General features: G+C 53.0%; 1 protein-coding gene across 2 annotated transcripts in view; it reads left to right on the top strand.

The window, feature by feature from the left end:
- The first annotated feature begins 9,563 nt into the window (after positions 1-9,563).
- Positions 9,564-14,974, top strand: part of RBM19 (RNA binding motif protein 19) — a 71,850-nt gene continuing 66,439 nt past the window's right edge. The window contains exons 1-6 of one of the 2 annotated variants that reach the window (XM_074920979.1): positions 9,564-9,698; positions 10,506-10,688; positions 11,194-11,325; positions 11,579-11,617; positions 12,942-13,161; positions 14,214-14,482. In XM_074920979.1, coding sequence (XP_074777080.1) covers positions 9,663-9,698; positions 10,506-10,688; positions 11,194-11,325; positions 11,579-11,617; positions 12,942-13,161; positions 14,214-14,482 — 879 coding nt within the window. In that variant the 5' untranslated portion in view covers positions 9,564-9,662. The remainder of the gene's footprint in view (positions 9,699-10,505; positions 10,689-11,193; positions 11,326-11,578; positions 11,618-12,941; positions 13,162-14,213; positions 14,483-14,974) is intronic. The other variant, XM_074920980.1, reaches the window with a different exon arrangement.

Below are 14,974 nucleotides of genomic sequence, written 5' to 3'. Positions count from 1 at the left end.
TAATAAACCATCTGGCATTGCTTATTTTAATTGCATTGTGCTCTGATGGAGGGTCGGCAAGGAGAGAGGGTGCCCTACATTCTTGCATGCAGCATTTGGTCAGGGATAATTGTGCTGTGCAAGCGGCAGGATCCCAGCACCGAGGCCTTTGATTCCCAGCCAAGGGAGGCAGGTGCTTTCAATATTCGCCCTGCTAAGCCTCTCTGATAGGGAAAAGTGTTTGCAAGATGCATATGGTGGAGGAGAGGCCATGGAGGGAGTTCAGCCTGGGTAGGTAGCAAGCCCTTGGTCTGAGATGCCTCACAGCCCCATGCTGCAGCAGTCCCTCATCATGTCTTGCCCTTCCTGTGCTGCCTGTCGATGTGTTTGCTGTGTGCAGCTCTCCTGAGGGGTCAGCAGTGGCCTGTCACCCTGTGCTGCCTTGGAGCAACTTGAGCGGTGCCCAATGCTTTTCCCTCCCTTCCCACAGCTCCTTGTCCCTTGCTGCTGCCTCTCCACTCTCCTAAATCCTCCCTCCATCCGTGCCCAGGCACTGGCTCCGGTTTGCCTCTTTGGGATGGGATGGGGCAGCTGCATCCCTGCACTGGGGGCTGTTTCTGCAGCTTAGGAAGTCTCCGGCCACCTCCATAACCCACATAAAAATGAGCATCTTGGCATGGTCCTTGGGTTGCTCCCAGTGCTGGAATAAAAATAGGCCTGGGATGGAAAGGGGAGGCTGTGACTGCATCCCTGGCTGTGTCACCAGGCTTTTCCCTTTCTGCTCTTCAGTCTTCATTCTGAGACCCAGGATGCTGTGCAGGCAAGGCTGTAGACAGAGGCTGTGGGTCTTCGGTTTGTTACCAGGTGGGAAAAAACCACTTTGTGGTCTGTGGGATATTTTGTCAGGTAAATCCTTCAGGCTGGGACTTGTATGATGTGACTCTGTCCCTGGACATGTGTCAGTGCTGATCAGGCCATCCCTCCTGCCTTACTGGGATCTTACTTATCTTGCAAATCTTACCCAGGGGTCTTCAGCTTCACTCACTCTTTGGGGAGACTTGGCACCCCCCAGCCCCACATTGTGCTGACGCCAGCAGAGAGAATAATGTGGGTCTGGCATGGGGAATTGCATGAGGCACGGCACTGACTTGTCGCGTCAGTGCAGGACTGGGGCTGGGCTCTTACTCCCTGCCTACCACCCGTCCTGGTCTGGAGTGGGACATCTCAGTCATCCCTGCTTGACGAGGCAGCCCCTTCACATGCCTTCAGCTGGCTGTGGAGACAGTCAGCAGCATCACAGCACAAAGCGTCACTACTTTGGAGTAAGCTGGGAGCCTAACCCTTGAGCTGCTGGTCTGTTCCCATTGCTCTTTGCCTCCCAGTCCCTGTCCCCCACCCCTTCCTCTGTGCCAGACCCATCAGTTCTTACGACCAAAATCCTCTATCCACACAAAAAAGGCTCATCCCTGGTGGATGCCCAGCCTGGTGCACAAGCAGACATTTTCATGTCTTTATTTTCCCAGGGTTTGCTGATAAATCCTGTCTCCATAACCCCGGTCTTGATTGACTCATTATCAGGCAACGTGCAGCGAGGAAGCGACCTGTGACCCTGCCTGGGGAGATGGGTGACCCTGCTGGAATAACCCTTATCGGTCCTTTTTAAAAGCTTCCCTTTTTAACATAACAGAGGAGCCTCGGCCAAGCCATGCAATACCTAAATAGCAATGGGGTGGAGGAAGACGTGTGGGGGAGTGAAGACAAGGGGCTGCAGGAAGCATGAGGAACATGGGGTGGGATTATTTCTGCTAGCAGAGTGTGAGGGTGTTTGCTGAGGCTGAGAAGAGCCTTTGCTTGGGTGAAAACATCAACCTGGTTCCCATCAGAAGAGGTGAGCATTGTGGTGGAGCGGGACTGGCCGTGGCTTGGGGGAGCTGAGCTTGCCCCCACCCCACACCTTGCCTGAGTCCACCTGCTCCATGCAGATGGGCTTCCCAGCTTCCCACTGGGGTTATCAGGAGAAAGACTGCCAGGAGATAAGAGTGTCCATGGGGGAAGGTGACATCAGGCAGGCTTAGTTTTGGGGCCAAGCCCACAAATCAAGCTGTCCCGTGTGCCTGGGATGGAGGGGATGCTGTGAGCTGTGTCCTTGTTGTCCCCAAACTCTGGGTATCTATCAGGAGAGGGGTAATTTGTCTTCCTTTTTCCTCCCACCTGTTTTTATAGCAAGTGACCTTTCAACCCTCACCTCATCTTTATGGAGGTGATAAAAGTGTTAGGGTGTCGCTGACCTGCTTTCCCTTTGGCATCCCCTCCTGGGGGGGTGCAGGGGCCATGGGATTTGGCACGTGCCAGGCAGGCAGGACAGCAATGAGCTGGCAGGATCACTCACCATGTGGGAGCAGGGATGGGACTGTGAAGGGCGAAGGAGGAGGTGGAAATCCCATTGCTTGCCTTGTTGAAGAGAGGATAACGCCTTGCTTGGGACAGAGTCCTCCAGGGGAGATGGGACGACCCTCCTGCCCCTCACCCTGTGTCAGGGCATGGATCGCTCCCTTCAGTGGGCTGAGGGCCGGCCTGCCTGTGTGGGTCGTTGATCCGACCCCCCCAGCTCCCTGGCAGGGATTAGTGGGGATGGGTTTTTGCCAAGTCCTGGCTGTCACTGTGTTCCCACCTTTGATCAGGAGTCGGCATTCCTGAAGTGCTCCATCTCCCACATGTTGCACTGATCAAAGGCAGCTGTTGCCTGGACCCTCCCCTGAGTCCATTTACACACATACAAAAATACAGAAATACAAAGAAAACTGAAGGAGGTGGAAGGGGTGATGGATGGAGGAGAGACCAGGCAAGGGGCAGCAGCAGGCAAAATCCCTCTCCCTGGTTTCCTCACAGAGGGTCCCGTCCACAACCATTGGAAAGGCTGGTGGGGAGTCTAGGGGATGAAAGAGAGATGCCGAAGGTTGGCTCGGCGCACCCTGGGAAGGAGTGGCTGTGCCTGACAAGATCATGAAGTGGATCCTCCTGGAAAATATGCTGGGGCACATGGAAAATAAGGAGGTAACTCGTGACAGGCAGCATGTCTTCATTAAGGGCAAATCATGCCTAATAAGTTTAGTGGTCATCTACAACAGGGTTACAGTGCGGGTGGATAAGGCAAGTGCAACCAGTGTCATCTGCCTGGACTTGCACAAAGCATTTGACACTGTCCCGCATGATATCCTTGTCTCTAAATTGGAGAGACGTGGATGTGACGGATGGAGCACTCGGTGGATCAGGAATTGGCTGGATGGTCACACCCAAAGAATTGCGGTCAACAGCTCGATGTCCAAGTGGAGAGCAGTGACGAGTGGTGTCCTCAGGGGTCAGTATTGGGACTGGCACTGTTTAACATCTGTGTTGGTGACACGGACAGAGGGACTAAGTGCACCATCAGCAAGTTTGCTGACAACACCGAGCTGTGTGGTGCAGTTGACACGCTGGAGGGAAGGGATTTGTCATCCAGAGGGACCTGGACAGGCTGGAGAGGTGGGCCCATGCAAACATCATGAAGTTCAACAAGGCCAAGTGCAGGGTCCTGCCCATGGGTCGGGGCAATCCCAAGCACAAATCCAGGCTGGGCGAGGAGTGGAGTGAGAGCAGCCCTGCGGAGAAGGGCTTGGGGGTATTGGTGGATAGAAAACTGCCTGTGAGCCAGCAACGTGCACTCACAGCCCAGAAAGCCAACCGTGTCCTGGGCTGCATCAAGAGGAGTGTGGGCAGCAGATTGAGGGAGGGGATTCTCCCCCTCTACTCTGCTCTCATGAGACCCCCCTTGCAGTGCTGTGTCCAGCTCTGGGGCTCCTTATGTAAGGAGGACATGGGCCTGCTTGAGCAGGTCCAGAGGAGGCCATGAAAATGATCGCAGGGCTGGAGCCCCTCTCCTTTGAGGACAGGCTGAGAGACTGGGGGTGTTGAGCCTGGAAAAGAGCAGGCTCCGGGGAGACCTTATAGCGGCCTTCCAGTACTTAAAGGGGCTACGGAAAAGCTGGGGAGGGACTCTTGATCAGGGGTGCAGGGATAGGACAAGGGATAACAGTTTTAAACTGAAAGAGGGGAGATTTAAATTAGATATAAGGAAGAAATTCCTTACTGTGAGAGTGGTGAGGCCCTGGCACAGGCTGCCCAGAGCAGCTGTGGCTGCCCCCTCCCTGGCAGTGTTCCAGGCCAGGTTGGACGGGGCTGTGAGCAACCTGGGCAAGTGGAAGGAGTCCCTGCCCAGGGCAGGGGGTTGGGACTAGGTGATCTTTAAGGTCCCCTACAACCCAAACCATTCTATGATTCTGTGAGCTGGACCTTATCCATCACCTAGAGGAAACAATGTCATTGGTGGGTGACAGCAATTGCCTGGACCAGATGCAGTTGTGGCAGAGCAGATCCAATATCTCCCATGGGTTTGGTGAGGTCAGGAAGGAAACTGGATGAACCTTTCTTTTAAGGCCACTCTGATCTCAGCAGTTTGTGTGTGCTCATGCCAAGGTCCACAGAGTTTCCTCTGGGGGACTGCGGATGGCTCTGCTAGGGAGAGATGTTGCTAGAGATGTGTGGGCTAGTGATGATGTTCCTCACCAGCCCACGGGCAGAGCAATGCCATGAGGGGTTTGACCTCATGGATCATCTCCTCTGGCTCTGTCAGCCACAAGCATCAGCTGCTTCAAAGGGAAAGGAAGGAGGTCTGAGACCTGTGCTGGTGGTGGCTTCTCTCCAGGGCAAGTGTGGTCCCATTAATTGTGTTTTGGCAGATGATTTATTGTCTGTGCACAAGATTTCCCTCCGCTCCCCAGCTCCTGTAATGCAAAGGACTTGGGCTATCTACGTTTCCAAGCCCTTTCTAAATCCTGCATGACAAGCCTAGCTGGCATCAGCAGCTCATTTGTGCTTGCAGATGGGAAAAATTTCTCCTGCCCTTCCTCATCCTCACAACCATCTGCTTGTTACTCAGCATTACAGTTTCACTTTAAGGCTTTGAAAAGACACAATCTCCACCCAAAAACTGCAGACACAAAGAGGGAGAAGAGCAGGACCATGGGACACCATAGCTGAGGTGGCAGGTTCAGGTAAGGGTTTTTCTGGTTGAAAGAGAAATCCTGCTGCTCACAGTGACACTGCAGCAATCACATCCCCCAGGCAAGGATGAAAGCTTCCTCTCCCTCTAGCAGAGGGTCCAGCAGACTCGGCTGGACAGAGTCCCAGCTGCCAAAGGACGAAGTCTGTCAGGAGAGCAGTTTGTTCTCCTGCTCCTCCCTTGGCCCCACCTTGTGTGGCACATGGGGCAACAGGTGTATCAGGCACTGCATTTCCAAGCACCAGTTACATCATTAAAGGCAGCCTTTTATTTCCTTTCTCCAGGACTGGGCAGGACAATTTGCTCATACAAGGAGGGTCCATCCATCTCTGCTCCCGAAAGCTAATGTCTCCAGCAGCAAAAACGAGGAGATTCAGGTAGTGTTTTCAGTGGTGGTGTTAATATAACATTACCCACGTAAAGTAGAGTGCCTTGTGCAGTGAGTGTTCCTGGGTCACATTCATCCCTGTCCTCAGTGGTATCTGTGGGTTAATTAATCAGGTGAAGAAGGTCCTCAGCTGGGTTACAGCTCTCTGCAGTAATTCCCCAGAGTTGAATTTTGCTCATTATCCACATCTAGAAGAAAAGGGAGGGTTTCAAGTTCTCAGTATCAAGGAAACTAAGCACCTCTTGTGCTTTCTGCCATGGAGGGGTGTGGGTATGCTAAGAACACCCCTAACAATACCCAAACGTGCTCAGCAGCATCCCACAAGCACAAGAACACCTGCCTGGCAAGGCTGCACGGGGGGATGCTGTCCCAGCAAGGGTGACCCTGGCTCCAATGGATCTTACCTTTCCTGTTCACCTTCACAAGCGTCCAGTGGTGGCCGAGTTGCTCCTGATCAGACAGGCATGAAAGGCTCCTTGGGGCTGTGCTCATCCTTCTTGGGCAGGGCTGGCAGTGTCTGCATCTAGCCCAGGGCAGTCAGGGGCAGGCTGGCTCGTCACCACAGCAGCTGTCCCAGCTCAGGGTCACAGCTCTGCCTGCCTGAGATGGCAGGAGTGACGGGCTGTGCTGTGGCACCTGGGGAAATTGGAGACAAATCTCTGGTGCCCCTTTGGACACCATGGGGGCTATAGACCAAGAGAAGCATCTCTCCAAATACTGCAGCACCTTTGCATCTGACCTCTCTCTTATCATACCTAGGAATAGAAAGGATCTGCAGCAGCTTCTTTCTTTCTCTCCTTCTCAACAGCACTTTACCCCTAGTGTAGTCACCTCCTGGAGCACAATATCAGGGACCCTTTGCCCCTCCACCCACACCTGCCTATTCCCACTGAGAGATGCCCCTGACACCGCAGTCCCTTGCCCTAACCCTGTTTTCCAAAGTTCAGCTGCTTGGCTGCAGGCAGCCCATAATACCATTTTACAGCAAGGTGACCCCTGCTCTTTGGCGCTGTGCAACCCCCTGTCCGGCTGGCCGATGAGCCAGCCACCTAACGCGTTGTGACAGGTCGACTGGATGGAGCTCGCGGAGGGCCCACGTTTTCCTCTGCCTCTCAGTGGTGGGGGTGACAGAGCTGGGTCCAGGCGGGGGGGGATTTGGAGGAGTGAGGTGAAGGGACGGTCATCGCCCAGACCCTGTCAACCAGCCCATCTGACACCCCAACATGGATTTAACTGGAGGAACAGGAGGGCAGAAATGGTGTTCTCTCTGGACAGCACCCTGGCTGTGGGTTGATGTTGTGTCACCTTTGCCAGGCACGTCACCTCCCAGTTACCCTTTGCCTCTCGTTGCTCTAAGTTTAAGAAACAAAACCTGGGCACAGTTGCTTTTCCTTTCACTTCCCCACCCAGCTCCCAGCGTGGCTGTCTGCATTCATTCCATCCACTGCTGGGGACACCTGACCAGGAGCCGGTCCAGCACCGCTGAGGGGACAGTTGGTGGCACATGGACAGGAGTATCTCACACTGGCATCATCAAGGACAATAGTTTCCACAGGGAAAAGAAAAACAATAAGCAATTTATTCAGTCTCTTCCCCAGTCTCTGCTTTGGAGCACAGGCTGTTTGACCCGCACCCAGTGAACCATCCAAGCTGGCTGTACAGTACCCAGTCTATCCCCTACCCATGCTGTGTGCCAGCAGCAGAAGGGTTAAGAATGATCTTCACGATAGATATTCAAGCACTGGGCGCTGCTTTCCAAAACCTCCTTTGAGCCTTCTCATAACAGGGCCTCAGTTTCCCTCTTGTCTGTCCAGGGCTGGGATCTCTGATCAGAGACAACCCTGTCTTGGGGAAGGACTTTCCACAGTGCAGCACTCTTATCTCACTGATGCCCCCAAAATCTCCGTTTTTTCAGAAAAAGGATGTTGTTCCTGCCTCATATTTGTAAACTTATAATCTTGACTCACCCTGGGGAGCAGAAACCACAAAGGAAATAAAATCTAAAGTCAGTATTTGTAAAGCTTGTGCTTCTGTATTAAATCTTTGCATCTGGAGAGGGCTAAAATATGTTTTCAAAGAAGTGAGATTAACAAAGCTGACCATCTCTGTGGACTTTGCAAAAGCCATATCCCCACATGAACCCTGAGGCTTCTTTACTGGAATCAAGAATCAGATTATGTACGTGGCCCAGAGCCTGGCTCAGTTAAGCATCTCTTTCCCAAGCTTCAGTGGAGAGCTGGCTCTTTCTGATCCCAGAATCCCTCAGAGGACACAGCCTCAGCAGCTGAGTGCTGGGGCCAAACTCTCACCTAGGGAAAATCAACCCCAGTTGCAGGAGAGGCTAGTAGGATGGAAATTGCTGTCCCAGGTGAATTTGTGGCTGGAGGTGAGGACCCACCAGGACGGCTGGGGTACACCTCTGTCTTAGCAGTGCCTGGTTAGGAGGCAGGGCCAGGCAAGGACAGTGCTGCCTGGCCAGTGTGGGCAGGAGCTGGGCACTGCTGCCGGTTGCGAGCAGCAGGTGAGGAGGAGATGGGAAGGGAGAGGAGGGGGGCGACAAGGGCAAGGTCTGGATGTGTTAGTGATGGTGTGAGTCTAGCCCTGTCAGTGCCAGCCTTCATCCCAAGTGACAGGCCTGACAGCCTGGCCAAGGACAAGGCAGGAGCAGAGGGCAAGGGGGGGAGGGAGCTGGGTCCCTGGTACTGTGACACCTCACAGAGACCCCTTTGAAGGGCCAGGTGAACGGGAGCAGGAGCATCTCCTCCTGGGTACCCCCAGTCAGGGCTGTGGGGTGAGAGGGGTTTGTGCTGTGCATTTTGCCTCGGAGCAGGGCACCAGACAGCAATCCCGGCAGCATCCCACCTTCTCTTGTTTCCTGTGCACTGAGTCTGCCCTCAGTTCTCTTTCCCTGGAAAATGCAAGTGTTTCCCTTGCTGCTTACTTGGACGGGAGAGTGTAGGCTGGGCTCTCCAGTTAATAAGCCTACATCCCAGTCCCACAAGGACATGGGGATATAGCAGCGGTGCAACTGGATTGAGGACTGACTCCCCCAAATAGCCTGTTGCCACCCGTCCCTGCTGCTTTAAGCCTTTGGGAGGGGCACGGCCAGCTGGATCAACTACAGAGGGGTGTCAGGAGATGGGGCCCCTGGCCATGCTGTTTGGGGGGTGGAAGATGTCTGTGCCAGGGTGGCTTGGGCTGGGCAGAGGCAGCCTCCACCCCTGGAGTAAATCAGGTGTGGGGCCAAACTGGGGTGAAAAACTAGCGAGGACTGTGCTGAAGCCGCAAGCTGTCCTGAGCATCTTCCTCTGGGAATAAAGGTGTAATCTGGCCAGATTTCAGGGACAGCTCACTGTCCCTTGTGCAAGACAGGCAGAGCTGGTCTGAAGGGCTGTGAGCAAGAGGGGATGCTTGAAGAATAGTCCTGCTTACCCAAAATATGCTCACCCCTCCAGCAATGGATACTCAGGTAGGAGAGGACCCTCAGTGTTTAATGACCCTCAAGGGGTTTTTCTTCCATGATTTTTGGCCTCTCTTACCCGTGGGAGTTTCTGCAACACAACATGCCCTGGCTGTGCCGGTATTTGTCTGTCCCTCGGGAAGAGGACGGGCTTGCTCTGTCCCGTTACCCTTTCCTCCTTGCTCCTGCCGCGTGGGTTTCAGGAGGGAGAGCGGGGCGGCGGGGCTCGCTGCGGCTTCCCCCCGCGATACCCCCGACACTCCCCGCGGGAGTTCTGCTCCCGTGGCCGCCGCCGTGCCCGGCTCGGGGCTGCTCAGCTCGGAGCCGCCGCCGGGAGCGGGCAGCGGCGGGCGCGGAGCTCCCTCCTCCGGCCCCGCGGAGCAGCGCGGCCGGGCCGGGGGCTGCAGCCGCGGAGCAACCCGGGGTGGGCGGCGGGGAGGGGACGGCAGCACCGAGGGGTTCTGACAGCGGCCGGGAAGGGGCTGCCGGGGCCACGGGGCGACCCCCGGGGAGGCGCTGCCGGCTCTCCCCGCACGGGGCCGGCTCCCGCGTCCCCCCCCGCGGCTAAGGCCCCGCCTCCGGGCCCCGCCTCCCGCGCCTGCGCGCTGCAGCCCCTCGCCCACGTGACTGGGCGGGAAGATGGCGGCGCCCGCGGGCCGGCGTGTGCGGTGCTGAGCGCCGCGGGGTCTTGTGCTGTGGCGCCCGGTTTTGGTCGCTGTCCGGTTTCTGTCGCCGCCATGTCGCGGCTTATCGTGAAGAACCTCCCCAATGGGGTGAGCCCGCCGCGCGTCTGCGGTGTCTGCGGGGCGGAGGCGGCCTTCCGGGCCTGGGGACGGGTCTGAGGGGACACCCCGCGGGGACGCGGGCTCCTGGGCAGGGAGAGGCCTCGGGGCGGTGAGGACGGGGGCGAGCGGGGAGATTCCATGGGAGAGAGGGGCCTCTGTTCGGGGTGGGGGGAGGAGGGTGTCTTGTGCGAGAGCAGGGGTTCCAAAGGGGGAAGTGGGCCTTGGGGGTATGATGGTGGGGGCCCTCGGGCAGGGAGTGCCGCAGGAGAGGTCAGGGAGATGCCCTGGGTGGGAGGAGGCGGACTGTGGGGCATGGGCTGGGGCGGCCCCCCAGGGAAGGGCAGCTGGTAGCCCTTCAGGGTCGGGGAGCAGAGCTGTTCGTGGCCGCTGTCCTCCCCTCACTGTCGGGGAGCTGGGTGCAGGTGCGCACCGTGCTGCTCTGCTGCCATCCAGGTCCCCCGTGGAGTCCCACCGTGCCTGTGGTTGAACTGGGGGCTTGATTGTGGCAAGTCAGTGCTGCGGGGCCTCTGCTCCCTGAGAGCTGGGTGCGCCCTTTACCTGCAGGGGTCTTGCACACAGAGACCTGTACATGTACTGGATTTGTGGGGGACGTTAAGGGGTTTGGTGGCTGATGTGTGGGGGTTTTATAGTGTTGCCAACAATACAGTGTGGTTCCTACAGCACTTTGGAAACCCTTTGATAGAAAAAATTCTGTTTTGGTCTTGTCTGTGAAGTGTCTCTCTAATTGTATTACATTGCTGATTTGCCTTCCTGTTGCCCTTCCTCGTTTCCCAGATGAAGGAAGATCGCTTTCGGAAGCTGTTTGCCGCCTTTGGCACACTGACCGACTGTTGCTTGAAGTTCACCAAGGATGGCAAGTTCCGGAAATTTGGCTTCATTGGCTACAAGTCTGAAGATGAAGCTCAAACAGCACTGAACCATTTCAACAGAAGTTTCATAGACACTTCCAGAGTCACAGTGAGTTGATCTTTAAAAATATCTTCTTCTGAGTCTCAAGCAAGATTGTCATTGGAGGTTTTGGTGGTCTTAGGGGTGAACAGCTAGGGGCCAAGAAAGCCTAAATATTAATTCTTCTGCAGCAAACCAGCAAAGATTATACAGATGGGCTGTCTCCAGGCCCTAGCAGTGATTTCAGTGCTGGTTGGAACAACAGTGTCAGGTTTTGAGCTGTTTCATATGAAGTCATTCATCTTGCTGTTCCAGACAAGGATGACTCATGATAAACAGGACAGCTTATTTGTCTGTACTTAAATAAGCACAACAAACTGTTCCCCATGTTGAATGAACATGTAGCAGCTCTGCTTCTAAAATGAACATCTGTATGGAGTTGTGTGTTCTTCTGCACACACATCTTCCATCCCATCAGGGTTATAGAAACATTCTTGAGTGTGGTTTATCCAGCAGTTACAGAACCAGACTGCTGAATATATGTTTAATTAAAGATCTGATTGATTCTTTTCAGGTTGAATTATGCAAGTCTTTTGGTGACCCTTCAAAACCCAAAGCATGGAGTAAACACTCCCAGACTGCCCCTGCCTCAGAAAAACAGACCAAGAAACCTGTGGCAAGTGCAGCTCCTACGGGCACAAAGAAAGTGAGTCTTGTTTGTTTCCTTGAGCCTCTGATGTATTTCAGTGACTTGGCAGAGAGAAGGGTAGTCTGGTGTGTGGAGAGGGGGACAGAGTAGCTGTGACAACGCATGTTGGAGTCCTGGTTCTGGTATTTTCCGCCTTAGGATCTGTCTTCCCTGTACCATAGGGTTACCTGAGAAATTATTTTGGCTGTGCTTCTAACAAGCCTTTCTAAAAATGTGCTGGTTTTTGTTTGTTTGTTTGGTTTTTCTGTAGGGTAAAAAGAAGAAAGATCCAACAGAAAACTTAAAGGAGGTGAGTTGAGGCTGAATTGCAATCCCTATGTTCTTGCTAGCTTGTATTAAGAGCAAGGCTGAATAGCTCTTTTCCATACTGCTTTCCATGTTAATTCAGGCAAGGTGTATGATTTAACTAACTCCATGGCAGTATGATTGTACTGTAACAAACCATTGGGCCCATGTGAACCTCATGAAGTTCAGCAAGGCCAAGTGCAGGGTCCTGCCCATGGGTCGGGGCAATCCCAAGCACAAATCCAGGCTGGGCGAGGAGTGGAGTGAGAGCAGCCCTGCGGAGAAGGGCTTGGGGGTATTGGTGGATAGAAAACTGCCTGTGAGCCAGCAACGTGCGCTCGCAGCCCAGAAAGCCAACCGTGTCCTGGGCTGCATCAAGAGGAGTGTGGGCAGCAGATTGAGGGAGGGGATTCTCCCCCTCTACTCTGCTCTCATGAGACCCCCCTTGCAGTGCTGTGTCCAGCTCTGGGGCTCCTTATGTAAGGAGGACATGGGCCTGCTTGAGCAGGTCCAGAGGAGGCCATGAAAATGATCGCAGGGCTGGAGCCCCTCTCCTTTGAGGACAGGCTGAGAGACTGGGGGTGTTGAGCCTGGAAAAGAGCAGGCTCCGGGGAGACCTTATAGTGGCCTTCCAGTACTTAAAGGGGCTACGGAAAAGCTGGGGAGGGACTCTTGATCAGGGGTGCAGGGATAGGACAAGGGATAACGGTTTTAAACTGAAAGAGGGGAGATTTAAATTAGATATAAGGAAGAAATTCCTTACTGTGAGAGTGATGAGACACTGGCACAGGGTGCCCAGAGCAGCTGTGGCTGCCCCCTCCCTGGCAGTGTTCCAGGCCAGGTTGCTTTGGACAACCTGGTCTAGTGGAAGGTGTCCCTGCCCAGGGCAGGGAGGTGGAACTAGGTGGTCTTTAAGGTGCCTTTCAGCCCAAACCATTTGATGATTCTGTAATGGTTTTAACAACCCTAACATTTGTCAGCTACTCCTATGTGACCACGCACTGCATTCTGTTTCAACAGTTCTGTTTTTAACCACATGCAAGTTTTGTCACGTTTAACTTCTCTGGTTTTTTCCTTTTTTAATGATTTTTTTTTTTTCTGCAAATTGCTTTCTAAATATCAAATACAAAACAGAAAGAGCAGGGCTGAGAGGTTTTGAAAAGACTTTAGTCAATTTAAGTGCTCACCTTGTCAGTGCAAAATGGACTCCCTTTTAATGGATTTTTTTTACATTGCTGGAAGTGAGATGATATCTTTGAATTCAAACTTGCTACTAGCTCTCCTGTGTGTGTCTTCACAGCTTGTCTGCTTGGTTTCTTTTTCAACAGCTGGAAGAAGATAAAACATTCCAGGAGTTCTTGATGGTTCACCAGAAGCGGTCTCAGGTGGCCACCTGGGCTAATGACACTTTGGCAGAGGAACCAAAGAAGGGAAAATCAAAGACAGCAGATGATTATCTCAACTTTGATTCAGATGAGTCTGGGGCGCTGAGTGAGGAGGAGGAGGAGGACAGGAATGAACCCTCTGAAGATGAGAAGGAAACTAAAGGTACCGTTACCCTTTGCTTGTCTTTGTCTCGGTGAACATGAGAGCAGCTCTGCTGATGGAGTCCTGCCTCCAAATGGAGTCAGTGTGATTGGGAAGGTGATTTCTCACGCATGAGGCTCATTCTGTGTGCTGTGGATGTATAGTTGTTTTCCCAGGTTTGGGGAAATGTGGGAAATGCAATTTCTGACATGAAGGGGATGGCATTTGTGCTTTCCCCTGGGTCCTTAAGTCAATGTCTAGGGAAGAGTAACAGGGCAAACATCTGCATCTTTCCCTTAAATGCTTTCCTAGCCTGCAGCTGCTTTCATCTCCAGGATTTCCAAGCTGGTTGTCATTCCTGCTTATTTAGTAACCCGCAGCTGATGTCTGTGAACTTGTGTGGTCTGCCTTTGATGCATACTTGTGGAAACGTTGGTGTGTCCTTGGGCCCTATCAGAGTTGATGGGAAGGGGCAGAGTTCAGTATCTAGGCTCCTGAAAGGAAGTGGAGTAGTGTGTTAACTTAGAAGACTGAGAAATCTGGCTTCAATCTGTATGTCTTCTTAGAATCCAGTGTCCCTGTGCCAGTGATTAATGTGGTTTTGGAGCTTTTCTCCTCCCTCATGGTGTTTTCTTATGCTGTTTTGTTGGAATGAATGTCAGTTTCCCTGCTGCTCCTCATCTCTCTTTGGGTAACTAAAATGGGAGGGGTGTTTTGGAGAAACAGCTTCCTCTGTCCTTTAGCCTGCAAAACTAAACAGGATGATTGTGAAAACCTTTCCTGGAGTCTGCTTATTTAGTTAAAATTGCAACAAAATACTTTGCCATGGAGTTCCTCAAGCTCCTTTCTTATTTGTTTTACGTGTAAACTGTTGCTCTGAAAAACAGTGGTCCAGACTGTCAGTCTGGAAGTGCTGAGATAAGATTGCTCAGGTATTCTCAAGCCTTTCCTTCCCATGGAAAGGGTAGAGGAGAGGAAGGTGATTCTCATGATTGTGTCAGTTGTCAGTTTTTACCTGGCTTGGGGGAGAGCAGCAGCATCTGTATGCAAAACTTCTCTGATCTCTCTGACAGCAAAGAAAGGAGGGAAGAAGGCAGCTACCAGCAAAGACCTCTCGGATATGGATTATCTGAAATCTAAAGTGGTGAAGGATTCTTCTTCCTCATCCAGTACAGAGGAAGAAACGGATAGTGAGGAGGTGGAAGAGGAAAGTGAGAATGAGGAAGATTCAGGCACTGCAAAAACCATCAGCACCCACACAGATAAAGGGGGGAAGCCAAAAGCCCAGCAAACACAGCAAGAGACACCAGCGGAGAAGAAGAAAAAAGGATCCACACTGGAGGTATAGCTAAATTAGACTTTTATCTTATCTAAAGCAGGAGCTTCATGGGATAATATGTGTCTTGTCAGTCACTCCAGGAATGAGCTGAAAACTTCATGTCTGTGGGACCCCCAGGGTACCAGCTTTCTTGGCTCACTGGGCAGGAGCCATTAAAAAAGTTTGCTGGATCTCCTCAGTGCCAATTGAATTCCTGAAGATGGGGCTTCCAAACAAGTGCTGCTAGTGCCCTTTTCAGCTTTTCTGTTTTTCCTGTGTCAGTCTCTGCAGGAAACACTGTTCTGCAGAACTCAGTTTTTAGTGACTGGGTTTGACTACCCCAGCCAAACCTTTCACCCTCATCTGGCACCTCCTGCCTGGGCTGATGCAGTTGTGAGAATCACTTGATATTCTTTCCCACTCTTCAGCCTCCCAGCTTGTTGGACAAGACCTGCTTGTTATGCTCTGACTTTCACTGTTTTTCACTCAGCCTCTTTTCTTTTTTTTCCCCCAATC

This window comes from Athene noctua, chromosome 17, assembly GCF_965140245.1.
Source record: "Athene noctua chromosome 17, bAthNoc1.hap1.1, whole genome shotgun sequence".
In the NCBI taxonomy this organism is placed as follows: domain Eukaryota; kingdom Metazoa; phylum Chordata; class Aves; order Strigiformes; family Strigidae; genus Athene; species Athene noctua.
Note: the sequence above shows the minus strand (reverse complement) of the source record. Positions and strands in the feature narration are given on the sequence as shown.